The sequence below is a fragment of the Pezoporus wallicus genome, unplaced genomic scaffold (genome assembly GCF_028554395.1).
Source record: "Pezoporus wallicus isolate ANWC-B61680 ecotype Strahan unplaced genomic scaffold, APGP_CSIRO_Pwel_v1 scaffold_6362, whole genome shotgun sequence".
NCBI classification, from domain to species: domain Eukaryota; kingdom Metazoa; phylum Chordata; class Aves; order Psittaciformes; family Psittacidae; genus Pezoporus; species Pezoporus wallicus.
In genome coordinates this window covers 5005139-5031953 of record NW_026637663.1, presented here as the reverse complement: position 1 = coordinate 5031953, position 26815 = coordinate 5005139, and the positions used below count along the sequence as shown (strand labels likewise).

At 36.9% G+C, this 26815-nt stretch overlaps 1 protein-coding gene across 5 annotated transcripts in view; it reads left to right on the top strand.

Annotated features, from left to right (window-relative positions):
* Window positions 1–25620, top strand: part of PDE10A (phosphodiesterase 10A) — a 365274-nt gene extending 339654 nt beyond the window's left edge. For all 5 annotated transcript variants that reach the window (XM_057406923.1, XM_057406922.1, XM_057406921.1 and 2 more), the window contains 8 exons: window positions 150–233; window positions 3043–3193; window positions 5638–5793; window positions 8842–9014; window positions 10698–10809; window positions 15065–15145; window positions 18262–18350; window positions 24096–25620. In XM_057406923.1, coding sequence (XP_057262906.1) covers window positions 150–233; window positions 3043–3193; window positions 5638–5793; window positions 8842–9014; window positions 10698–10809; window positions 15065–15145; window positions 18262–18350; window positions 24096–24213 — 964 coding nt within the window. In that variant the 3' untranslated portion in view covers window positions 24214–25620. The remainder of the gene's footprint in view (window positions 1–149; window positions 234–3042; window positions 3194–5637; window positions 5794–8841; window positions 9015–10697; window positions 10810–15064; window positions 15146–18261; window positions 18351–24095) is intronic.
* Window positions 25621–26815: the final 1195 nt, after the last annotated feature.

Sequence of the window (26815 nt, the reverse complement as noted above, 5' to 3'; positions counted from 1 at the left end):
AACTTCTTATTGCTAGAAAATACATCCTGTAAAGTCAGTTTTCTATATATGTTCAGAAACAAGTGAATGCTGTTGAATATACATTACCTGATCCTTTTCACTTGCTTTTAGTAAGAATGAAAAAGTGTTTGTCCTTACTTTCTTCCTAGATACCACTTTGATATCAGTCCATATGAGGACGTCTGGCCTGCCATTTTTGTCTACATGGTTCACCAGTCCTGTGGGACAGCCTGGTATGAAGTACATGTTTTATTACTTTAATTCTGATATTTAAGTGTTTGTTTGCTAGGAAATTTTGAGATCATTATTTTCTAATTCAAGGTCTTGTTTTCTTTGGAGTTTGTTTACAATGGCTGGTCTGTACAGGGCAGTAATAAGCAGGCTGCATTTCTTATCCCAGCTTCTGGGTCTTCCATTAATGAAATCTGGGAACAGCAGGGTAAAAGAACTCATGGTATCATCCAAAGATTGGTCCTTCCAAAGTATCAAAGGTATTGGTTGGTTCCGAGATGAGATTGTTGCTCAGAAGATGGTGAAGATACTAAAGTCACTCTTGCCGAAAAGTAGAGGTCCATGAATACTGATTTTTCAAACACATAGTTGCTGAAATTAATATATTAATGGTTGAAATAGTCCACGGTTAGACCTTCTCTTACTAGATGAATCCGTTATTGGCTTCATTAAGCACTAATTAAGGAAATGAATGGTTTTTCGTTGTCCTTTCAGTGTCCATTATCATTACTGAGGTCAGTAGTCTATTGGCTAAGTAAGGAGCAGCTCCTTTCCCATTGCTGAAAGAAAGGAGCTGCTCCAAATCATGGAAAAAATCTACAGATAGGCCATTGAAAGAGGAAATACCTCCCTGCAATTTAGGAAGCATTTGCTGGTGACTGTGGATCTTAGTAACTGAATGAATGTCCATGCTTTCAAAGCATAGTCAAACCTGAGGGTCTTTCTGATGTCTTCTTCAATACTGCAGAATACTTCTAAATACACTTCTCTGCCATTCAGTGTAGTTAGCTTGTTTCTGTTCCTAACTGAATGGCTGTGGATGCAGGATGAGGGTTCAGATTTCCAGCTAAGTTCTGTTCTTTTCCCTGTCTCCCAGTCATTTTCTTTCAAGGTATAACTTTGGTGGGAATATTTACTTGACATTTTTCAAGTGAGCTTAAGTTTTTACATGTAAAGTTAAAGAAATAAAAGTGAGGAAAATATTTGAAAAGGAGACTGATGGGACTGAATTTATATTTAATTTCTGAAAGTAGAAAAATTCTCAATCCCCTGAAACAAATACAGCTATTTTAAGACTAAAATTTGCTTTTTAACGTATTGAGGAGCAAGGTTGTGCCTTTAAGCATCTATGCAATGTATAACTGTACTGTCCATGGAGGATTTTGGAAAAAAATCAAAGACAATCGCTACATTTTCTTTGCTTTCATGAAGAAATAATCTTTTACTGCTTTAATCAAGCATAGAAAATAACAGCAGTGGAGGAAGTAGTAGTATTGTAAGTTGGTGTATCACTGATACCTCATAGTAACTATAGAGCAGTTATTGGGTATAGATGGAAGCGACTGTTGTGATATTCTGAATTATGGTGTACTATTTTAAACAGTAGTTCTAACAGTTGGTCTAGAACTGTCTGTTTTAACTCTCTAGAATTGAAAAAGAAAGCCTGAGCTTTTTTGAAAGGCTGAACCACCGTTTTCACTAATGTCAGACTAAGGGTAAGAAGAATTATTACCTTCCTCAGCACAGAGCTATAGAAATGTGTTATTTCTCTCTAACTGGCTCCATATAGTAGAAGTGTTTACATTTTTATATATAGGTCACTGACATTCAGCTTTGTTTTCTCAGTCCGCATGTACTACAAAACTAAAACATTAATGTCACTTCCCTGAGTTATCCAAGAAATTACCAAAACATAGAACTTAAAAAAAAAATAATTAAAAAGTCAAACCACAGTAATGGGATAAAAATGAGAATAAAGAAAAGCTAATGTGTTTATGAGAGAATAAGTCAGTGACTTAAGACTGGCATCTTCAGTTCAGTTCTGGGCTTAAGTGTAATAACTCCTTTTCACTCTGGGCTCCTCAGATTGGGCACTTCAGAGAATTTTCCTGATATTTAATCTGTGCCTGAATTTCCCATCTGCAAACAAAAAGTATTTAGCTTTCATTTCAAAGGAACATAAGTAGATAAAGTCTGTTAGAGATTGTGCAGAACTCTGGTACTATGGACTATGAATTGTCTCAGAGGTGTTTTTGATGAGCACATAATTTATTACTGTTTTTTATTATTCCTTAGTGAAAAGGTCTCTTGATCATGGATTAATTTTGCTTTTCTATATTAATAGCAAAAATATATATGAAAAATCTTTAAGAAATAATCTCATAAATGTGATAGATTTGGGGCATTTTTATGGTTGACTGGCGATTACTTAATGAAATACTGTTTGGTGAAAAATGAAGAAACAGTGAAATGTGAATTTCTGTTCATTTGGCCAGACCAAAAAAAAAAAAAAAAAAATCTTCGTCCTGGGCAAAGGAAAATCTTCTTTTCATTATGTCAGTATGCAGCATCTCAACATCTTTCATTCAAAACAAGTTATATGATTCTATGATTTGACTGAAATTTTAATTTAAACAGGATTATTTCTTCTGTGTTGCTTAAGGTCTCAAATTTTCTGTTTTGTTCACAGATGCTATTTTAAAGTTGTCCATTAGATAGGGTTTTGCTATTTGGCAGTTTGAATAGATAACTGCTTAAAGAAACCACACTTCAAGTTTCTGGGAGCAGGAAGGGTTATACAGTTGTGTTGCCTGAGCTGGGTAATATGTTATGTTCCATAACTTTACATGTTAAACTAAGAGCATTGTCTGGTATGCACACTCCTCTGTCTTTGCCAAAACTTGAATGACTCTTGTAATCAATGAGAGTCAATCCTAGCAAGAAGAGTAAATGAAAGAGCATCTTTTCTCCTCTCTTGGTTATATTTCCCATTGTTATTTCTTGTCTCTGAATGAATTAATTTCTTTCTAGCTTTGAACTTGAAAAACTATGCCGATTTACTATGTCTGTAAAGAAGAATTATCGCCGTGTGCCCTATCACAACTGGAAACACGCAGTTACTGTTGCACATTGCATGTACGCCATACTTCAGAACAACCAGGGACTTTTCACTGATCTAGAGGTAGGTGAAATGACTGTATCAGTTACTAGACCTCATCAGAGGTATTGGCCATCAAAGAAGTACATTTTCTATGCTAGAGTTTTGCTGTCAGCTTAGACAGAGTGTATTAAACATCCCTGCAGAGGAACAGGTGTGAGTAGAAAGCATGAGGAAGACAAATAATTCAGATTCCTAATCCTGGTATTTCCTTCATGCTTTTCAGGTCTGTCCACTGAAGGCTTAGAATAATCACATTTTAATATACACTATGAAGCGCTGTCACTTTCTTTTTTGTTTGTTTTAATTATGGTAGGTGCAACTGGGAATGGTGTCTATTATTGATACTACCTAAAACTTCTGACTGGGAGAACCTGTTTTCAGTTGTGTACAACTTTGCCAAATACTAGCTATTTGGGCTGTAGTTTTCCAAGCTGTGTAACTTCCTCAAGCTGATTCATTTCTATGATTCTAAGTTTGAAAAGCCAGTAGTCCTTTAACAACAAAAATCTGAGGATTGCAGCCTCAGGGCTCTGATAACATTCAGTACTAATTAAGTAGTAAGCACCATCTTTTTAGAGATGCAGAATAAGCAAGTCAAGGAGAGCAAAAGAGGCAGCTTTTAAGAGAGATGGAAACAGTTGTCATTCCTTGCTAAACTGCCAGTCTTTACTCATTTGAATGCCTTATCCCAGTCTATGCTTCAGCTCTTTCTAGCAGTCTCCTTTCCTGAGACTGGAGATTAATGGAACAATAAATCAGGGAACTGCTGAAGGAAAGTTTAGAGAACTAGAATGAGCTGGTCTCAGGTGAGGGATGATGGCATGAGCCTCCATAGACTTAGAGATGGGAAGAAAAGAATGAAACTCTGTTAAGGGGACTGGTTTAGAGGCAAGTGGATCCAGCAGTTGGCAGTGGTCGAAGAGTTCGGATCCAAGCACCGACAATAGGTACAAGGTCAAGAGCACTGGTATTAGGCATTTTATAATCCTGAAGAACTGAGACAAGAATGACTTCCTGGGAAGTGGAGGCTGGGACAAGCTAGACAGAGAGAACCATCCGGTACAATGGTAAGAACGGTAAGTCTGTCAAAAACAAGAGTTGCAAAGGATTCAACAGGAGAATTAAACCTGTGGGAGAGGACAAAAAAAGCTTACCCACTAGATCTAACATGTAGCACAAAGGATTCTGAAACTGTTATTTCTTTTGCTGTCAGTGACCGTCTTTCAAGTCTCTTGGTTCCATGTCTTGTTCCTTCTCATTGTAGTGAAAAGGGGATACCAGCTTCCTACAGCTGGTACTGCATGATTTCAAGTAATACAGGTGTGTTATGTACCTAAGGGTTCCACTTCTGCTGAGGATCTGTATGGACATGTGCTGCTGCATCTTTTCTTTTTTTTTTGTTATGTGCTTTTTAGAAATGCACTACACAAGATGCAATATTGAGACGATGTCAGTAAAAATTAAAGTGAAGAATTTAAAATAAAAATCAAGGTCTCAAAACCAGAACTACCATTAGGGTTGCTACACCCTTAGTTCTGCATGTTGTATATTTGTGATAAAATCTTAAGTTACATTATTTGCTGTTTTTCTACAGAATCATGTGCCCCTTAGTACACGGGGTGGATGTTGCTCACTTTATAGGTAGTTAATTGATGTTCTCTTTCTGCTTCATTTTATAGCCTTACCTGTGTCACCAGGTCCAGCTATGAGACAGAGCTGTTAAGTCTATAAAGACATTTTCATAATACACCACGCTGACAGTGACTGCTTCACAAACATTAGTGAGTGTGTTTTCAAAACACACCTGCTATGTGAAAACCTGTTGCAAGTGTTCACGTATTTTGTGTGTTTAAAGGGAGACTTCAGGGACTCCATTTCTGCAGGATTTTAGGACTTAATTAAATAAAAAAAATCAGTTGCTATCTTACTTTGTTTGCAGTTGCCATTGCCCAGCGGTTCTGTGGCTCGCATTAGTGACTTCCTAGGAAAAGTTGCACGTAGGAGACTTGTTCATATTCTTCGGGGGGTGTTGCAGAGACACATCTAGCATTGGACTTTGGTGTGGCTGCCTTGACCAGATGATCATACATCTTATGTATTTCCTTTTCCTCAATAACTGCACTTTAATTTTCTTTTAATAAAGTTGGTAAGGATTCAATGGATGACCAGAAATTCTGTTTTAAACTCAGATTTCTTCTTGAAGCAGAATCCCTCTGATAGCATGTGGCTGTGCAACATTGTTTTTAAAGTTCATAATGTATGAAAGATTTGAATTACAGTTGGACCAAGAATTTTAATTCAGCACGTCCTCACTTTGTGCTTCTCACAATTTTAAGGAAGTTTCTCCATGTGCTTCTTGAAGACATGAAGTGTAAGGAGTACAACTTTTACAGTATTTTGGGAAGAGAGTGACATCTAGGGGCAGGAAATATATCTTACTTGTTCATCTCAATTTTTTTTTGTAGCGAAAAGGTCTTTTAGTTGCATGCCTGTGTCATGACCTGGATCACAGAGGTTACAGCAACAGCTATCTTCAGAAATTTGATCACCCCTTAGCTGCTCTGTATTCCACATCAACAATGGAACAGCACCACTTCTCACAAACTGTGTCCATCCTGCAGGTAGGATTATTGAAATCATATCTTCTGTGCAGTAGAGTCCAGTGGTGGAAATAGAAGTCATGTCACTAGTAGATTTTTTGAAGCATGCTTATTTTAATGTCTGGATTGTAGTGCTCGTTTAGAGGAGTGGAAGATTTATTACAGCAAGTAGGTTTCCACAATTAGCAACCCAAGCATTCAATAATAGTGCAAAACATAGCTTTCCCAAAATCTTGATGTTATAGAAATAATCAATAGGTATTTGAAGGTATTTTTCTATGGCCTTCCTTTGGAGCTTTTAGCTTCTGGGTAAGGGGGTTTCTTTTCCTATGATCATATGGAATAGTAACTTTGAAAATGAAGAATCAGAGTTCTCACTTAGATATTTGCAGTGCTAGGTGCTTCAACAAAATCTTCAACCATCTTGAAATTCTGAACGAAAGCTCAAGTATTGGCAAAAGTTTGCATGAGAAGCTTGAAAACCTGCTGTAATAAATTCCATGAACATTAAATGTGTGGCATGAAGGAGAGAATGTTAATTTTGTATGCATGAAAAATCTAAACTTTTTTCATTATGTTATCATCTGTTTTTTTGCTATTAAGCAGTTCAGCTGAGTAAGGTAATATCGTATGAAAGAGAGTTCCTAATACAAAGTAATGTGTCTGTATGTTTAATGAATAGAAAGCTACAAGAAAGAATGCAGGCACATCTTGGGAAATCCAAATGTGCTACTGACACAGATATTTTCTCATCAGTGAAAATTATTTTCATGCTTCATTAGAAGAGTGAGAACTCTCACCTATGAAACCACTGCCACTCCATAACATACTTGTGCTCACTGGTTTTAGTTTACCATGCACATACTCAGTGCACAGCCTTACCATGCTACTGTGCCAGTAATTTGTTGTTAACTTTTCTTTCTTTCTGGTCTTTCAGGGGGAAGATATTTATTTACTTAAGTACCTAATCACCTTTTAGGAAAAATACATATTCTGTATTGTATTCAGAAGCACATCTTGTGATTATGGTTTTAGGTATCATGTACATTTTTCATCACAGAATGGAAGCTTTATCTCTGTATGCTCCTTCATATAGGAGGGTGTAATTGAATCCTTCAGTGGTGGTATGGCATTAGATTTTTCGTATTCATTCTTCATGTGAGTTTGTGCACAGTGAGCAAGTTCCTCAGGCATTAACACTTCCCTGTCCTACTATGGCTTCATGAAGCAGACTTCAATCATTTTTCAAAAACCATTTTACATTTCTCCTAGAGAAATCTTGTAACCAGTGAAAGTCCCATTTGCCAAGACAGCAGGGAACCCTTTTGCTTCCCCACTATCTCTAGACTTGGCCATCAGTGTGAGTGAGGAAAGAGATACAGGTGGTCAGAGCTGTAAAGTGGATTCACACACTGACTACCCAAGTGGTCTGTTATGGTGGCTAGTAACCTGCAGTAGTTTTCACTGTTTGAAACCTTGTAGCTGCTCATCTGCCTGCTGTTCTAGTGTACACCATACTTACAAATACAGAAGTTTCTATTCAGTAGCTTTAGCTCAGCAGGGAAAGAATAAAATCTTAGCAGCTGTACTTTGTATGCACTACTCAAAGCCTAAGTGATGTGCTCAGAAATGTCAGCTTCTGTCAGTACTTAACAAAATCAGTTCTAGGAGAATGAACAAAAGCTGTCACAATGATCTTTTTGATAGTACAGCTTGTAAAGCCTAAAGAATTGAATCCAGAATAATTCTTTAAATATTGGGAAAAATAGCCTGTTCTTGTGCTGGGCAGCATGGTTGAAAAGGAAAAGTTTCCCAGAACCCTAAATAATGAAAGCTAGTAGTAATTGTCCTGCTCCTAAAGCACTGATGATGGGTTAAAATGTTATGAATTTGTTTCTTAAACATCATGTTCTATGGCTTCAGAGTGTGTCAAAGGAGCATTGAGACATAGAGGGATTGTATTTTCTATTTATTATTCACAATAAATCTACTTGTCCAAGTAAAAATGTTGGAAAATGACATTTACGTTCCAGTTGGTGAGAGAAACCAAACCTGTTTGTACCATAGAGGATTTATTTTGAACAAATTATGTAAATGCTTCACAAAGTCAGGGAAACTTTCTATGAGTTTCAGCCCAAATGCCAATTAAATGTCAAAACACATCTGCATTTAGTATATTCTAATAATATTTTCTATTTGTGAATGTGCACACCTTAATATGGCTGGCTCATTCTTTCCTGTTTTTCTCTGTTTCCTCTCAACAGTAGGAATATTTTTGACAGATTGCTTTCCAAATCCTAGAGACAGTGAATAGTGTTGACTTTTCAAAATGTGATACAGCTTCATGAGTGATCACAGTACATGGATATTGTCAGTTAAATGCACAATAATACATACTGGAAATGGAAAAGGGATGACAGTGGCATGTTGCAAGAGTAGTGGAAACCATTGTCTTTAGTTTATGAGTCAGTCAACTCATGGCTGAACAAAGCAGCTTTTTCCCCTAAATGTTCGTATACATTAAAATACTGTAATTAACTTTATTTCTATAGAGAAAATTGTATCAGTAAATGCAGCAATTTCAGGCACATTTCATTTGGAACACGATGAAAACAAAATTATTTTGGTACTGTAACTTGGATATTTCCTCATTCGTATTATGTGTTATGCAGTATTGAAATTGTACTTCAGAGTGAATCAGACAGTTTATTAGTTTGGCAGTGCAGCAGTACTCTGGATCAGGATTGAATCACAAGTTCCTAAACTAATAGGAGTGCTGTGTCTGTAGTGCTTATAAATCAGAGAAGAAAATGCTAGCATTTTGCTCTATTAATACCTTTAGGCTTCAGAAGGTCAGTCCAAAACCAAATCAGTGGCTTAGTCATAAGTTCCATAACAGCATTTAAAAAGGAAAGATAAAAAAGGGAATTTCAGGCTGTCAGCATTTGAATTCACAACAGAAATTGTCACTGGGCTGTAAAACCATTGTAACCTGTCTCGTGAAGTAAAGACTGAAATCATCTCAGAATTAGAGCTTGTGCTTTTTATTGTTTTTTTACTTTTTCATAGCTGGAAGGGCACAATGTCTTCTCCAATCTGAGCTCCAGTGAATATGAGCAAGTACTTGAGATCATCAGGAAAGCCATCATTGCCACAGACCTTGCCCTGTATTTTGGAAATAGAAAACAGCTTGAAGAGCTGCATCAGACAGGAGCATTAAACCTTAAGAACCAAGCACACAGGTAAAGAAGCAAACAGTATTAGATCACTATGGCATTAGAAAGAAAAAAAAACCAAAACAAACATTTCTGTGTACACAGCAATTTTCTTACATATTACAACTGTGTGTAAAATTCCCAGTACATAACACCATTTTCCATTATTTTGTATTTGCATATCACTGACTTTGGCTGTCATCCAAACAGTTCAGTGTCAGATTTTCTGCAGAGGAAAGTTAGTGTACAGATAGTTGGGTAGTGGGGAAAAACATATAGTGCAGTAATACTTAGATTTGTTTATATGTCAATATTTCTGTTACTCTGTCAGCATGCTTTTTTGGAAATAATTCTGCTAAGATCTCAACCTTTGTGAGTTAAGATAGCTCTAAGTTTTAAAAAGGTACAAGTGCATATTCGTAAATACATGACTCTCTCTGTCCACATAAGCAAAATATAGTGCACTCTGGACAAGAGATGTGTCTCATAACAGACTTCATTAAAGTGCTCGTGCAGCCCTTCAGAGCTGCTTTCTTCTGGAAAGTGGATCCTGTCATTAATCTAATGCAGAGGAAAATTAGGCAAAATAATGAGTCATGATTTTGATTTCTTTTCAAAAGGAACTTAGGTACTTGGGTCTTCTTTCAGAAGAGTTCTGCAGGATTTTGCCAGTAGTTTTGAGTAAATTATTACAAGACTGTAGGAAGGAGAGGTTTTAAATGCTTATTTCCCAGTATAGAACTAAAGCTTATCAGAATTGAATAAAACTCAAGATCTTTAAAAGATGAAGATATAGTAGCTCCTGATAATGAAATGTACCAGAAATTTTAAATTTAGGGTTCATAAAATTTAAATAGCATGATGACTAATTAGTATGTGATTGAATATTCTGTTAGGTTTACATATTTTTTTTTTTTTAATCTTACCTGTCCTCAGAGCATTTTCATTGCAAAGCCAACGTGCTCAAAGACAGGACATCAGTTGGTAAGGTGGCTAAAGAATCCAAGACATCTAGTTAGTACCTATACATACAAGGGAATGCTAAATTTCAACATTATGTGGCTGATCAATTCTCTTTCTTAACTTAGGGGAATAATAGCACTTTGGCATTTATCTATCAGTTATTCTGATAATGATTATAATCCTACTGATAATGTTCACAGTTATTCTGTGGACAGATTTGTTGGTGTACAGGACGGAGTTATGTATAGAATTCTTGTTCTACCAGGGTTGGAATTCATTCCAACAAAACAATGACAGAGTACCTTGATACAGGCTCAGAAGCAGTTTTTCCTCTTATTTGGACCATGCGTTCCTTTGTCTGTAAGCAACAAAGAAATGCAGTAGTAGGAAATGCCATCCTTCTTTTTATAGACTTGCACTGTATTTTCAGAAAATTAAGGAGGGGCGTGTGAGTGTTTTAACAGACAGACATTCTTGTGTACTTTTCTATGAATGTGATTGTGCCGATGATGGTCAATGAACTCAGGTTGCAAACAGTGCAGAGATAATGCATGGAACATAATATGCAGTTTGTGTGATGCCTTATCAATGAATCATTAGCAAGTGAGGAAGAAAAAAGCAAGGTGAGAGAAATTTTGCAGTGTGTATACTTTAATGCCGATTGAACTTAGGAATGGCAAACAAAAGCTTTGCAGTGTGATCATTAATTCTTTACCAAACTTACCATTTAATCTTATTTTCTTTTAGAGATAGAGTGATTGGTCTGATGATGACGGCTTGTGATTTGTGTTCTGTAACAAAGTTATGGCCAGTTACCAGGCTGACGGCCAATGATATATATGCGGAGTTCTGGGCTGAGGTATGTGTTTCTTTTGTTTACTCTCTTTATAAATAGAAGTATCCAAGAAGAAAAAAGCAACCATAAGTATTTTTCAATCAATATCTTAGTATGCTTGTTTTAAAGAGTGTTCAGTGGTGCATGCGTTTTGTTCTTTCCTCTGAAACTATTTGAAGAGCTGAGTTAGGTTCATAATTTTAGGCAGCATTTTTTCTCTCCATTAAAGATGGATTTAGAAAGTAAGTTCTAACATAAAGTGACCAAGCAACAGAACACAGAATAAAATCTTTAAGGTTTTTTGAGTCACCTGTAATTTTGTAAAGTGTCTCTTTGTATTCTAGAAATACAAAATATGACACCAGCTTCCAGGTCAGCTGCCTTGAAACACGTGTGTAAAGGTGTTACAAGGCCAGGAATGCTAAGGCAAATATGACAAACTTTAAAATTGTTCTGACCATTTGAATTTTCTTTGTGAGCCAGCTCAACAACTGGGTTTCAGGGAGAGCTTATCTTTTAGTATACTGAAAGTTACTCCTCAGATAAGTTATACTGAGAATTGAAACAAAGCATTGAGCTGTGCTGATGTAATCATGTTTGTAAATAAAGATGCAGTCTCTCATGTGTCTTACACTGAGGAGTAAATGTTCTAAGTGTTTAAATTTTGAAGTAGAAATGACTACTTCGGGGAAGAGGAATACGTTGTGAGGATGTGGCATAGACTTGAATTACGCAGTTTTGAAAGATATGCTGTATTTTTAGAACTCCTATTGCACATATATGATGAAATGTTCTTTTCCGTGATGTGCCCTGTATAAGTCTGCAGAATTCAGTGGGCTTATTTCTGTTTTGCACAGATGTAAAATGGAAATCAGACCCACAGAGTTGATGTAGCATGCATATAGCATGGAAGTTGTTGTCCTTCCTGTTGCATGTTCATTATGAAATTCAAGGTGTGCATGGCTTGTGGGTGTTTTTTTGTGAATATTCACATGTTCTCATTAACTTAATTTTGAACAGCTCAGACAACAATAAAATATTTGAAAAAATGCAGACTGTATAAGCTCAAAGACCTAATTTCAATACTTCCTTTCTAAAATGTCAGCACTGGAAAGTGGGTGTTCTTATGGGTGATAAAATGGAGGTATAATGTTGATGTGCCCCACTGATTACATACTCAACTTTTTTGCTTACAAATAAAAAAGTCCTTTTAATGCGAATTTTGTGAACTAAGTGGAGAAGGAATGATCAAACTGATTTTTCCTAATCAACAATTGGAAAGGTGGAATTATGGGCATAATTGAGCCTGCTTTATTTGAACCTGTTTTGTAATCCAAGGATGAGTTAGTAAAAGTGGATTTTGTTATGTTGTTACTTCATGGAGCACATATAAATTAGAAGTTATTGACAGAAATTGAATTGTTCAGTTAATGTCTTAGTGAATCCTCTTTAAGAAGAGGTTGATTGACACATGGTAGATTAATACATTGTGATCCACTCAGAATGTCTGACAAATCCTGCCACAGGTCTAAATGCTTCTGGAAATTGGAAAGCTGGAGACAGATACAGAGAAAACCCTGGGAAAGCTAAACCAAAAGGAAGTTTAGATTGTGTTTCACTGTAGAGACTGGGAACAAAGGTAAACTCTAGGAAAGTGTACTTGACTAGATTAAATGGTTAGTTCTAAAAGCAGGATAGAGAGTTGCTTCTAGTTACTACTTGAGTTCATAATCTTAATATCAGAATGGTTTTATATTTCATCTTTGTGTAATCATTAACTAAAACAGTAACTGCAGAAGATGTTGCAGCATCAAAAAAGATCACACTGATCTTTTTTCATTGATCAAAGCCTAGTATAGCTAGGGTTTCCAGCTAAGATTTGCCTTGATATCACTCAGCATGAAGCTTTCCCACAGTATTGCAACTCAAGCAAAATAATGCATTTGCTGATCTATTATATAGGATTACAAACTTGTATAAGATTTAACTGCTGCAGTTTGGGTTTTTTGGTGAGATATGAGACAGTTGTTAAACAGTACTTTTTTAAGAGACTTACTAAGCCACTTAAAACTGTACTGGAAGCATGATGCAAACTGCTTAAAACTATAACTTTCTGATCATAATGGTAACTGTGGGGATAAAGCAGTATATTTTATAACCATGTGTCATATGGGTGTTTGTGGATACTGAGCACGAGAAAGCATTTGTGTTTCTAGTGCACATGTTCCCTCTAAATGTAATACTTTTCTACTGTGAGGGTGGTTGACCAGTGGCACAGATTGCCCAGAGAGATTGTGGAGTCTCCGTCACTGGAGATATTTAAAACCTGACTGAACACAGCCCTGGATCACCTGCTTTAGCTGATCCTGCTGGGGTAGGTGTGTGGAATGGATTGGATGATCTCAAGAGGTCCCTTCCAGTCAAAAGCATTCTGTGATTCTGTGATACCTTTTACTTTCAAGGTGAAATGGTGAACATAAATCTGAGCTTTGTTCAGTTTTGGCATAATCAGTCAGAGGCTGCACAGCTTCCTCAAAGCTCTGGCTTCAAGTGCTTCCCAGGCGTAAACAAGCTGAAAATCATACAATGCTAACTGATTTAGTGTTGAGGTTCTTATCATTGAAACAATGGTAGCTGCAGACAGTCTTGGAGCAGTCAATTGCAGTACTTCAAGCAAATGAAAAAAAAAAAAATTACTGGGGGCACATAAAACCAAAATTTGTTTACAGTTCCTAAATAACAATCCACTGTGTTTCTGTGCTTGGAATTTTTTCAAGCATCTTTTTATCAGCTGAGGAATGAGGCCTTTCCTGTTGTTCCTTTCAACAGTAAAATGTGTGACAGACTACACTCAATGATTCTAGCCTCTCTAACTAGGTGAAAGAAATCTTTTGTTGGTTAATTGAGCAGGATCATAGTTATAGGTGATGTTGAGGCAAGTATACAAGAGTGAATTGACTTCCAAAAGCCTTCGTTTTTTCTACACTCAAGGTAGCTGCAAGACAGGCAAACAGAAAGGCACTTTTATCATATCAGAATCAATTTATTCTATTGCAAACTTCTCTTCAAGTAAAGGGGCCAGAATCCTCCCTTGGAAGGGCATGTTGGCACTTGAAACGTGGTCTGATAAAAATCTTATGAGAAAGATGTAATAAGTTGTCTTCTGGAGATGCCTTCACTAACTGTAGCAGAAACATAGAACATGGATTTAGGGAATATCCCAAGCTTTCAGATAGCTAAACCTTTGTAAGCTGAATCTCACATTAATGGACACAGATAAGCAAATACTGTATATGCAGTTATCCTGTATAAACTTTCTCCCTAACTAAGCTTCCCCCATCCCACTACCAAAACCTCACCACGGCAGCCCCAGTACATAAGGTCAGCAGTTTGAAGTTCGCATTGACTTTGGAATCTCAGACATGAGCAGTATCGAAAAGCAACCATTACTATGACTATACCTGCCTTGATAACCTCAAGATTAAACATCTGTGTTGTTTTGACTATGCCATTGAGGCGTAAGACTTGGAAAACTTCAAATTGTTACAGAAAGTAGCTAGCTACTTACAGATTTTTAAGAAGTAATTGTGTGCAGATCCAGTGTAACATTCAGCAATGTATTGTAGCTGCTCTGCTGGTAATGGGTGAAACATAAGGAGACACCTTTCTCATGGTCATTATGTGTATCCGGTCTTTGGATATGCTGTGTCTTTCCCAGTATTCCTCTTATAAATGTAGAGGGATAATGTACTTAAAGAAAAGAAGGTTGGTTGATAGCAGCTTCTTCAAAGCAGTATGGTCAGAAGGGATGGATGGTTGAAAAAGTGGGCATATTGTAAATTTCTTTGTTTTACTCAGCTTTTCCTTGGATGGGTAAGTTCTGTTCTACTGGTCATTGTATTATAATGCTTTCAACAAGTGATGCTTTGAAAGATGAGACTAGCTGTGAATAGAACAGAATAGAATAGAATGAACTGATTTCTTTGATTTTATTCTTCCAGTTGCTTTTTATTATGGAGACAGTCTTGGAAACAAGGAAAATATGTGTACATTGACTCAAAACCTTCATTTTCAGAATCTGCTAATTACATTATTGTTTAGGTGAACGTATAAAACAAGCCCCTCCTTAGGCAGTTTTCTGACATTGTCTTAGACTGGCACCACACATTATTTTAAATTCTGGATTTTTAGAGTGACATACAATAGACAATGGAAATCAATTGAGATCTCAGTAGTCTTGACTTTCATTTTGCTAATCTCTCTCTGTGCTTTTCTCCAGGGTGATGAAATGAAGAAAACGGGTATTCAACCTATTCCTATGATGGACAGAGACAAAAAGGATGAAGTCCCTCAGGGTCAGGTATGAACTCTCTCAGTAAAATGATACATTTGTAGTGTTAATAAAACATGTATAGAAAAAACAGTTTATGTATTAGTGAATATTGCATTTGCTGTTAGGTTATGTGGGCTGTTCTGTGTTCTGCAAGCCCAACAGGGTTAAATTTTATGTAGCAGTGAAACTTGTTTTCAAATGTTTACATAAATGACAATGTGTTCTTCGCTGCTGTCACTTGTTCCGTTCTTTGTACTTCTAACTCTAGCTAAAACCACAATCACCTATGATTTTGAGAAGTGTCAATAACACTTTCTCAACTTAGTAAGTGGTTGCTTCAGCCCTTAGCCTAAGAGGTTTTTCTATTTTATCCTGAATGCAAAATGAACTTTGTCACCTGTTTCTGATTAAAATATTCAGGTTCATATTTCAAAAGAATAATGTGGAGAGTTTCTTGAGGATAAGCAATAAGGGGTGTATTACCAAGAGCCTCAGTTGTCTGTTTTTCAAAATCTTTGGGTACTGATGCACCTGTGCGCAAGTGTGCAGAAATCACAGGATCAACTAGGTTGGAAAAGACCTTTAAGATCATCAAGTCTAACTTTTACCCCAGCATGACTGTTTTTTTTTATGTTTTCCCTAAGGAAGATGGTATTCTGTAAACATAAATTTGAGGGTCTTAACTTTCTGGGGTAAATGGAAAAGGTAGCTTGTCCTTTGATTATCTGAGCAGAGAAAAATAAATTTAATTTGTACATGGTGCATTCATATCCATATATATGTATAAGGTTGTGGGTTTTTTTTTATCTCAGAGGACTCTGGTGCTTTGTCAGTAGTCAGCACTGACAAAACAATAATATTTAAAATAGAAATTGCAAAGTGTCACAAAATCACTGTAGATTAATTGCTCAATAAGTTATTCCATAACAAGACTATAGAAATTTTTGTATTCCAAAACTTAACTTTATGCACTCTACCATATTTTAGCATCAAAACTGTTAACTTTATTATAGTAAGGAATTTGCAGTTTATGTACTAAATTTGTGTTTATTATAAGCCTAAAAAGAGAAGAAACATTTTTCTCCATTTGGTTTATTTCCCCCAAACATTATATTAGTTATAATTGAATATCTTGAAAAGTACAAAATACTATAGTGTATAGTAATCTCGGCATTTGTAAAGGAATTGTTAATGGAGCAAGAGTACAGATCTAAGACATAAGCGAATTTTTTTTTCCTCTTTAAAACACAATAACTGTTTTTCCAGGTACTGTCTTCATCACATTCTGTTTTAGTTTGTGCTCTGTTTCGTGATTCTTAATAGTGTAACAGTAAAATATTAAGGAAAATAGGATGCTAAAAGCCAACTTCAGTAGTATAGTTGTAGCTACTGTATCTTAAAACAACATTAAGGAAAATGTGAGATTTAGGACATATATAAGCAGCCATTCCTTTATTTATGTAGAGACTGAAGAATTTAATAAAGCATTATCATCCATTTACTTGGGCGCTAACAAAAAAGAATTAATGAGTATTTTTATGAAACAGTTAATTTCAGAAAGAAAAGATATTTTTCTCATTCCTCTTGCTTACACATCTTTAGGATAAACATACACTGCCTTTCCTGCAGTGACTTCAATAGTTTGCTCATACCTGAGTGAACTCTAGACCTTCTGTCTAGTCACATCAAGATGGAATAATTTATTCAGATAATCCAAACCTTTTACAAAAGTAATCTGTGTGAGTTTGCTCTGGTCGAATATGGAAACTCTTGCAAAAGAATGTTTTTAATTAGCTTGGCTTTATCCAGAACCTAAATCCATTGAGACTTTGGGGGGGTTTCCTCCTTCACTGATGTCCATTTTAACTTAAAAGCTTTCAGGACCTTAGAAGAAACATTTTATTCTAAATACTGGGGTTCCAGAGAGAATGTGGTTTGAAACACATTGCAGATTAACTTAGGTTTAAATAAAAACAAAACAAAACAGACAAGAAAAAAAACATAGGGAGAAAACAATGCACTATATGAAATAGCAAACTTTGTTGATGAGCAGACATCATAGCTGTGTGCAGCCTTGCCTTCTCACCAGCTGCAGTTTCTTTCTATTGGCTGCATCATAATTACTTCAACTCAGGCTGTTGGGTTCTTAGGTCAGAAAATGTATCTTCTTTTTTTTAAGTATAAAATGAACTTGGTTCCATAGCAGTATGGGAGGAACCTCTGTATTCAGGGTGGTGAGGACAAGAGATGCTCTTCAATTTCTGAATAAGAGACTTATTATCAGTTGCTTTGTCACAGTACTCTACATGGTATTTCACTAAAAAGCATTTAAAAACTCTGCCCAAAGAAAGGGATCATACTGCACTACTTTAACTGTCATAAGAATCTGGCATAGTAAGTGATGTTGTAACGGATTTGTATTTAATCTGTCATCTTTGCTAATACCTAAGTAGCATTTTCTAAAAATTCCCTTGTGTCATTACAAATCAGCTGTGACATGGTAGCTGTCATAAGCCCTTAAACCTGTATGAATCAGACTTAATTAAAAAGGTGCTCATTTGATGTTTCCTAAATAGGTTTATATGATAATGGCAAAAATATATCACTGGACCACATACATGAAAAGAAATTGCAAACCAACTGATTCAATTGAATAATAAAATGTCCCATAGAAAATCTGTTCTGAGCAGCCGTCTTATTCATAGAATGGCTTGAGTTGGAAGGGACCTTAAATATCATCTCATTCCAACTCCCTGACATGGGCAAGGATGCCCTCCACTAGACCAGGTTGCTCAAAGTCCTGTCCAGTGGGATTATGTGGACTTGAAATCTTTCCACTCAGCAGAATCTCCCCTGTACTCCACAGTCCCATGCTGTGCTACAGAACGGGCCAGCTCCAAAGCTCATAGCCTCTTTGAGTGATAGAAGTCATAAAAGAGAGGCATATAAGCAATTTGTAATTGCCAGACTTCACTATTAATGTTCTGTTTTAAAATATTTGGATATTTGGATGCAAAAGTATGAAGTACTGTCAGAATTAATAATTAAATGAGTAGTCAACAGCTTTGAGCTAGCTGACTGTTAATTTTCAGTATCGTACGTCGGCAACATTTAACTATTGTTTTCATTGTTGTTTTTTGTAGATTGGGTTCTACAATGCAGTAGCTATCCCATGTTACACCACACTTGCACAGATCTTTCCTCCAACTGGGCCACTACTGCGAGCGTGCAGGTGAGTAAATGTGCAAGTTTTTGCATAGTGTGTAGCTCGGATAAATGAAAAGCAAACATGCTTTGCAAGTTTGACTGAAAATACAGACTTAAAATTTTATGATTTGCATGCAGATAACAGGGATATGCATCTTGCATTAATGTGTGCAGAAACTCAGAGGCAGTAACTACTGACTGGGATTATCCAGTGCAGATCTACAGACACACCTGATTAAAATGTGTTTGATGCTGAGAGCATTTAGAGAGAAAGAGGTTCAGTGTTTATGTAACCCTGTCTAGGCTGGTTCAGTGCAGTTTCCCTCTGTGTCCTTTTTACTTCAGTGTGGCTCTCACAACAAAGATTGGCTAGAATTTTGTTTCATTTAAGGAAATGTATTGAGGCATGTGTTTTTATTTCATCTCAGAACATCTTTATTAAAAATCAGGAAAAGAAACAACCCCAGAATACTCAGTAATTAGGAGCATAAGAGTAGTACCACTGTGATGTGAGAGAGACATGCGTAACTTTGTCCCATCAATCAGTTGGGATGTAGCTTGAGACCTTCTAGAGGTCCTTAGCCATTTGGCTGCTTCTACCTTGAATGATGGTGGATCTCTTAGTAGGTTGTTCTGTCCAATAATTATATCCTCTACCTTGGCAATCTTTCCTGGCAAAAGTTCTGAAACTGGTATGCTTCATGAAAATGTTCTACTTTCAGGTTAATCAGTATTCTCTAAAGAAAAACAGTTGGTTCATAAAATGCCAGCAATCTTTAGTCACATCCAGGGAATAGGCCTCTTTGTCTATGCTCTTACCTCTCTCATAATTGTTTTGTTTTGTTTTGTTTTGTTTTGTTTTGTTTTTTTGTGGTGCTTAAATTTGAGCTTGCACTGAGCTTTTTCCTTGTCCTGTATGGCAGATCTACCTGCTCTGTCACTTTCCTGATCTTGTAGACTAAGTGAAATAATGGAAGGATGCCCACTATATACAAAATTCTGTGAAACTAAACGTAGCAATTAACAAAATAATTTCATTTGCACCCAAACACTGTTTCGCATAGCTGTGAGAAGAATGTGTAGGTCTGTAGCAGTGAGTGAGAGAGGACTGTCTTACGATAAACAGTATCTAGGAGCCATCTGTAATAGTCACCTTCCTCTAAGGTCCCACTGCAGGGCAAGGCTGTGCAACCCTTAGGTAGATATGGAGGGAATATTCAGTAGGATTAGAGGCTATACCTTTGTAGTTATTATATTAATGGGACCACAGCTGGAACCCTGTATAACATCTATACATTAAGAAGAATAGACAAGAACACTAGCAAATAAGAGAAGATTAAGAAAGATCTTAAAGAATGTTTTGAGATCATAGTAGTGAGAGACTAAAAAAATTGCACATAATATATTTAGTTTATCTAAGAAAATAACTTTCTCAAAATCTGTAACTGTCTTCATAGTGTATTTTTTGATTAGACAAAGCCTGTTAATTTAGCGCATAAGGACTATTTGAAGCCCAAAGGTTCAAACAAGGGATATGGCTAATGTCTTTTTTTAGCATTTGGAATAATGTCAGTTGAAGATCTTAAAGCAAGGCTGGGCATACTTTTTGAAAGAGAGATGTTAAAAAGATGCAGATGTGAGGAACAGTCACTATAATAAAATTGCCAAGGACTATCTTTTCTAGGCAGCCAGGCTAAGTAATCCCTGTAGTATTGTCTTTTGTCATTAGAAGCTATGAAAGTAATAATGTCTGGTAAATAATGGTCAGTAATTTGTTTCCCTAAACTAAGTAATATAGAAGTATTCCTAAGTGTGTTCCATCAGTTACAATATAGCATTAAACTCTTCTCTAGTTTCAAAATACCATGGAGTTTGTTACTATCATAATGGTATCAACATCCAAATCCTGTTTTGGAATTCAGGCCTACAGTACAGGGTAGGAACGTGTACTCCCTGTGCCATGTTGACCTCATATATACGTGTTGATAGTTTGATTATATAGATAATTGAATAATGTGTACTCTGACAAATAGAGAAGAGTTGCTTTCAGTGTGCGATCAGGGAACATGAAGTAAACTACAAAACTGCTTTCACTGCTTTTTTTTATTTTTTTATTTTTTTTACAAGGTTGTGAGTCATACAACTCCTTTATTCAGAGGTAGTCCAAGATCTTGGAAGTTTTCTAACTTTTCTCTCTTTTTAATCCTTGCTTGAAGGATACTGCTTTTTGCTTCACCAGTATTGATGCTGGAAGCTAAATGGTTGGTTATTCGATCGTGGAACTGGACCACAAATTGTGCTTTGTGTAACTGTTTTCAGTCAGAAAGAGTTTATACTGTTGTCATGGACTAAACAGCATCAACTATAATACCCACCATTGGAAAAGCCATAAAGCTTATCACAAGTTAGTTATCTCTACTCAAGCTAACAAATATTGTCAAACTGCTTTATATATGTGAAAATTTTTATTTCTTTTGTATTATGTAATTGTCAACATCCAGGTATACTTTCACTCCCCAAATCAGTATCTGCATGCTTTTAATGTGAAAATGTCTTGCAGAGTCGGTATGATTAATAAGCTTAGCGCTGAATGTCAGGAAAGTTCTGTTCCTAGCACAGTCAATTGGGAGATCTTTAAAATGGATTTGTATTTACTGTAGAACCATTTGCATAATCCTGCCAGTACCTTTGGTCAGATGTTAGCATTGTAGTTCTGCTTAATGGGAACTGAGGCTTAGAGAGGCTGGGTTGAGTACTTAAGGCTGCGCAGCATCTTTTCCTAGGAGCTGGGTTCTGGGGAAGACCCATACCCTTTGATTTCTAGCCACATGGATATACAAATGAGGCATATTTGCAAAAGTGTTTTGTTATACTTAATAGTCCATCTTTCAGTTTTCAGCTTAGGAGATTTGAAGTTGAATGGTAGAGTATCAAGCACCCACACACATATGTGCTCTAGGTGAAAGGTTCTTCATGATTCTGAAGATGAAGCATGAATATCTTTTCAACAGTGGGTTTCTCTGCGGAAGGTGTGATGCCTGAAATAAAAGCAATCAGACTCCTGGCAGAGATTTTATGGCCTTTTAGAGTTTTAGATGTGATGTTTGTTGTTTGGTATTCAAATCATAATACTTGCGAAAGGTACACTGGCACAGTCTCCAGACTGGGCACAGCTCTGTACAGACACAGCTCCCCACCTTGCTCTTGTGCATTCCATAATTTAGATTGCACTGGGGCATAGATGTGTGGATGTGGTTTAAGATCTCTGTAAGACTAAAGAGCTTCCTGAAAATCCACACCCTGGCATAAAGTCTTCTGAGAAGCAGTTTGATGGTTTTAGCCTAGCCTTGGGATTACCCTCTGCTGTCTGAGGGGGTTGAGAAGAAAGTGTTAAGAGTTCAGAATTGGAGATACAGAGTAGGAAATCAAGTACACAGAACTAACTTCAACTCCCCAGTTACTAAAACATATGTTATTGCAGGGTTTAAGTAACTCCAGAGTGTTTCAAATAGTTGATTTTGCACTACACCTTTTTTTTCCCATTTATTTTTGATGGGTATCTGTTATTCAATATGATGAGAGGAATACAGCCTCATTCCCATCTGGTGATGCCTCAGCTGCTGGCAGAAGAGATTTGGAATCACCCTTTCACCAGCAGTGCGCCTTCTTAGAACACCACATTTAAGCTTCCCTGGAAGAGTTAAAAAAATGGGCAGATGAGGCACCATGAATGACATGGTTTATTGATGGACTTGGTAGTCCTGGGGTAAAGGTTGGACTTGATGATCTTAAAGGTCTTTTCCAACCTAGTTGATTCTATGACTCTAAACATCCCCAAGTCTTTTGGAATGTAGACAGCAGCTGCAGATAATAGCAGCAAAAGCAGCCAAGGCAGTACGTCAGCATCAAGATTTTTATTTTGAGAGCCTCTGGGCATTTATTCCAGACACTAGGAGCCAGGGTTTCAGTGGGAGCACAAAGGCAAATGAATTGTATTCTCTACATCTTTAAACCAACCAACCACAAAACAACAAAAAAGTACCAGTCCCTGATTTCCCTGAGGTAAGGTAGCAGCTAGTAACCGAGAAGGTTTCCCTGTCTGTTAATTTATTCCACGTTTTTAAATACTCTGTTGTCATTCTGTGTAGATCAAAACTACCAGCCACCTGCGTTACAGTGTTGAGAATGAGTCCTATGTGCCCATGTACTCACGTCTGCTAAAGTGGCAAGTCTGTGATAGTATATTTATTTTCGGGGTGAAGTGATTGATTTTTTTTTCCCTTTCTTTCACACCTCATAATTTTAAATAATTTTCCATGTGCTTTCAGGTCTCTCAATCCTTGCTGAAATTCATATAGTTTTAAAATATTTTGTCTGTAATTCCCCTCATTACTTTTCCAGTTTCAGTAGCGGGATCTAGAAATAGTGCCAGTTCACTGTTTGTGATCCTTAGTGCCTGGTTGTATTAGCTGAGATTCAGCCCCATATTAACGCTGGCTTCATGACTTCCACTTGCCTGGAGCGCCGGCAGAGCAGGTTTCCATCTGCCTGCAGAAAATCGTGTAGGTGTTCCCCTAGAGGGCACCAGCTTTCTTCGGCAGACTCCATCAGATGCTGCTTTCCCCCACCCCCAGAAATGCAACATTTTCTCTTACCTGTTCACTGTGCTTTCAGCTCATTATCCACTGTTTTATCAACTGTTTCAGCAAAGCTGTGACATAAAAATCAGGAGAGCTCTGCCACATAAATTCCTATGAAATACGATAATATGACACAGAAATACAATAATAAGACCTTAGTACGTTTATCATCCTGTTTGTTTACTGAAGACATCTAAGAACTGTTGTTTTAGTAACTAAGTATCTGATAGTATGAAATGGAAACAGTTGAGCTTCCTCTCTGTACTTGAAGACTAAATGCTAGATTTGACCATAGCTTGCAAGTATGGTCTGCTACTGGGTATCATCAACAGACTTCCAAATCACTGGAGCAGTACTACTGTACAGCAAGTAAGATTATGGATCTGAACTCCTTCAGGTCACTAGAACATTACCAGTTAAATTTTTTCATCATTTTGTGGCTTGTGAGCCAAAATTTAGACTTGGGGGTTGGCCAGGCTGTGAGAAACTAACATTTGTGTCTTGAGGTAAGGGTACTCTTTAAATGTAGCAGATTGACAGTATCATTACTACATTAGTAATTGAAAGTTGATACTATGATGTTGGCATGCAATATCTTACGCACTGTCAGGCAGCCCGTGTGCAGGAGTTTTAGAAGGCTTAATGCACTTCTGTGGTTTCCCATGAAGGAAGTTTCCTGGCAAAAGTCCTGATCTCTGGTGTTTTTGAAAAGGGCTGAAGTATGCTGTGGTAAAATCCTGGAAGGCTGCTTGTCTCCAGACAGCTGTTTTAGAGTCTCTGCAGGCACATCCTTCTTGGGTCATAGCTGGGTTTTCCCTCCAGCCATGAGGGCTAGGAATTTTTAATGGAAGCAGGTGCTAGCATCCAGCTCCAGAACTTGTTCCAGGGAATGTATGATGTTGAGTTGTATGTAGTCATCATGTGTACAAGCCACACAGAATTGCAGAATGGGATAACTGAAGGTGAAGGATGAAATAATGTAAAGATGGCAAAAGCTTGATGACAAACAGGTACTTGTATACAGCACAAAGCTACATCTCACAGTATAGTACAGCAGACAGTATTGTTAGGAAAAAAATCCCAGTAAACCTGTGAACAGTGCTTTACCTCTGACTTTTTTGCATCTCCAGGGACAATCTCAACCAATGGGAGAAAGTAACAAGAGGTGAGGAAGCCTTTATATGGATTCCTTCCCAGTCCCTTCCTCCTGGGACCTCAGATTCACTTCCTGTGAAGATCGATGACTGAACAGCAGCAACAAATAGCTTTAACCTGAAAAACATCCCTTCTTCTTTTGGGGATTGCTTTTTGTTTTGTTTCAATTTTATTTGGAAAAAAAGAAAAAGAAAAAAAAAGAAAAAGGAAAGCTACAAAAGGTTAACTAAGAGGCAGATCTGCCTAGGAAGGTAACACCCATGGAGTTACCTCAGCTAAATGACTCTGGCAGCCAATCTCCTGACCTGCACCAGTGACACAACATGAACAGAGGGAAAACGACAACCCAGAAGTTTTGGAGACAACTATCAAAAGAGAACTTACAACTTGTGAATATAAAAGACTGGCCTTATCTCATGGGCTACATTGCTGAGGCCTTAATTTAAAACTGATTGGGGGGGGGGGGGGGGGGAAATCTTAGGGGGTACTTCTAAATTGTATCTTTCTAGTAAGGGTTTCAATGGTACTTTTATTATACTGTACTGTGGCTGGCTTTAACACCAGTGTCACTTGGGAGTTCTTGGCTATAAATAGAACAATATACCCATTGCTATTGTGAATGTTTATGTGTGATCTACTTGTAATCAGTTTGAACTCCAGCAGAATCCTTGGAGACTATAATTCATGCTTAGGTTACAGTGAATTCTCTTGCTGCAAACTAAAGGAAAACCAACATTCAGGTTAAAGTTTTAAAGTACTCCATTAAGCATCAAGCATCAGGATGCAAATTGTCTGTCACTGACAAGGCAAACATTGAAAGAACTGGTGCTTTGTTCTTCAGAATGATTTGTAAACCTAAACAGCTCCTTTCTTAAAACACTGGAAGTACTGGATATGAGAGTTTCAGGGTGGAGGTTTTGTATCCGTAGTGACAGAAGCATCAGATTAAATGTGACAGCAAAGATTTCCTTGCCTAGCTCACAATTAAGTAGTCATCATCTTTATTTCTACCTGCTGAGTTGTATTTGAAAAGGTATTAGAGACATACCTGAAGTATGCTATCTGCTGGGAGCAAAAAGCCTTGTCAGAAAAATCAGGTCTGATAAGAGAGGTTGTGGTACCATCACAATAAATCAGAAAATGTTTTTGTATTGACTAGCTTTTGTGTTGCACAGTAACACTGTATGTCTTCTACTGCTCTTTTCCCCCATCCAGAGATGAGTGAAATTAGGAAACATCTCCATTTGTCTGTTTGCGTTTTTCCCCTAGTTCAGCAAAATGTCCAGGATTAGAATTGCCTTTCTTAGAGGAAGAATAGCTGACTGAAGAAAAGTACTCTAAAATAGTGTGTTTACAGTTCTGTGCTGACAGGTAGGCTTCAGCCTTACAAACTTCTGCACAGACTTTAAGACCTTACATTTAATGCCACTCTTTTCAATTTAGTGCAATTGTACAGAGTATGTTTCAACAACACTTATTATGCCTTCATCTTTTTCTTAAGGAGAAGAAAAATTCTTTGTATTAATCCACACGGTAGGTGAAAACACAGTCTTTGTAAACCTTTCACATACAGCCTATACTATGCTTTTTTTCACAGAAAAATACACTCTTCTTGTGGCTTCGTGAGAACATGGCCATTTGTGTAACTGCAACAAATAGTAGTGATTTTAAAGACAGAACACAAGTTCTTTTTCCATCTTGTGTTTGTTGAGCTGTTTTGCTCTAAGCATGCCATCTTACGGGTTTCATGTAAATGACTTGGATTCTTGAGTTTTGCCTTCTGTTATGGTCGAGCACATACCAGTATCTGTACATGTGTGCAGTATGTGATAGATAATCACATCATGTATAAGTGCACTGGAGCCTTTGCATAGATACTCTAGAGGTTAAGAATTTAATATGAAGTTATTTTAGTTATATGATACACATTATCCAGCAGCAGCCCCATAAATTTTTTCCAGATTGCTTTACCAATTCTAAGTGCAAGAAATTTATTGTTGACCACAGCAATCTATTTTTGGGAAAAAAAAAAAAACCAAACAAAAAATTAAAAAATGGCGGGAAGCAATTGGACCAGAGTAGAATGAAAAGTATCTCATGCTGTGTCTTCTGTTTTACTCCTTAGCAGTTCTGGTTTAGCTAAATCATGCAGATGAAACCTTTCATCTGCTAAGTACTCGAGACACAGTCACAGTTCCTGATTTACATGGAATTTACCTATGGTGACTACAGAAATACTCTTTGGAATTCAGATACCCCCAACAACTGAATGGAATCTTTTTCCTTCATGAGTTAAGTATATTTGCTGTTGTTCTCCCTCTTTGAATGTTGATCGTACAAGCATTGCAAAAATATTCCTTATCGCTCCGTGTTGGTGTGTATGGAAAGCTTTTAATTCATCTTTTACTCATTGGTAGTAAAGAGAACTTCACTAGCTCTGTTACCATTCAAAGTATTTGGCAGTATCACATAATATTTTATGTTTCTCTGACAAATTTGTCAAATTGGCAATAAGTTATTCTATTAATGTTTAAAGTCTATCAGATACTGTTTCTAATGTAGAACTATCCAGACCACATTAAGTATATGTTTGCTAGAGTATAATATCTGTTAGAATGAAAAATTGTGGCTCCAGAGGTCGTGGGTTAGTTTGCTTTCCTGGTGCGTTAAAGGAGAAAGGTCATGACAAAATGTT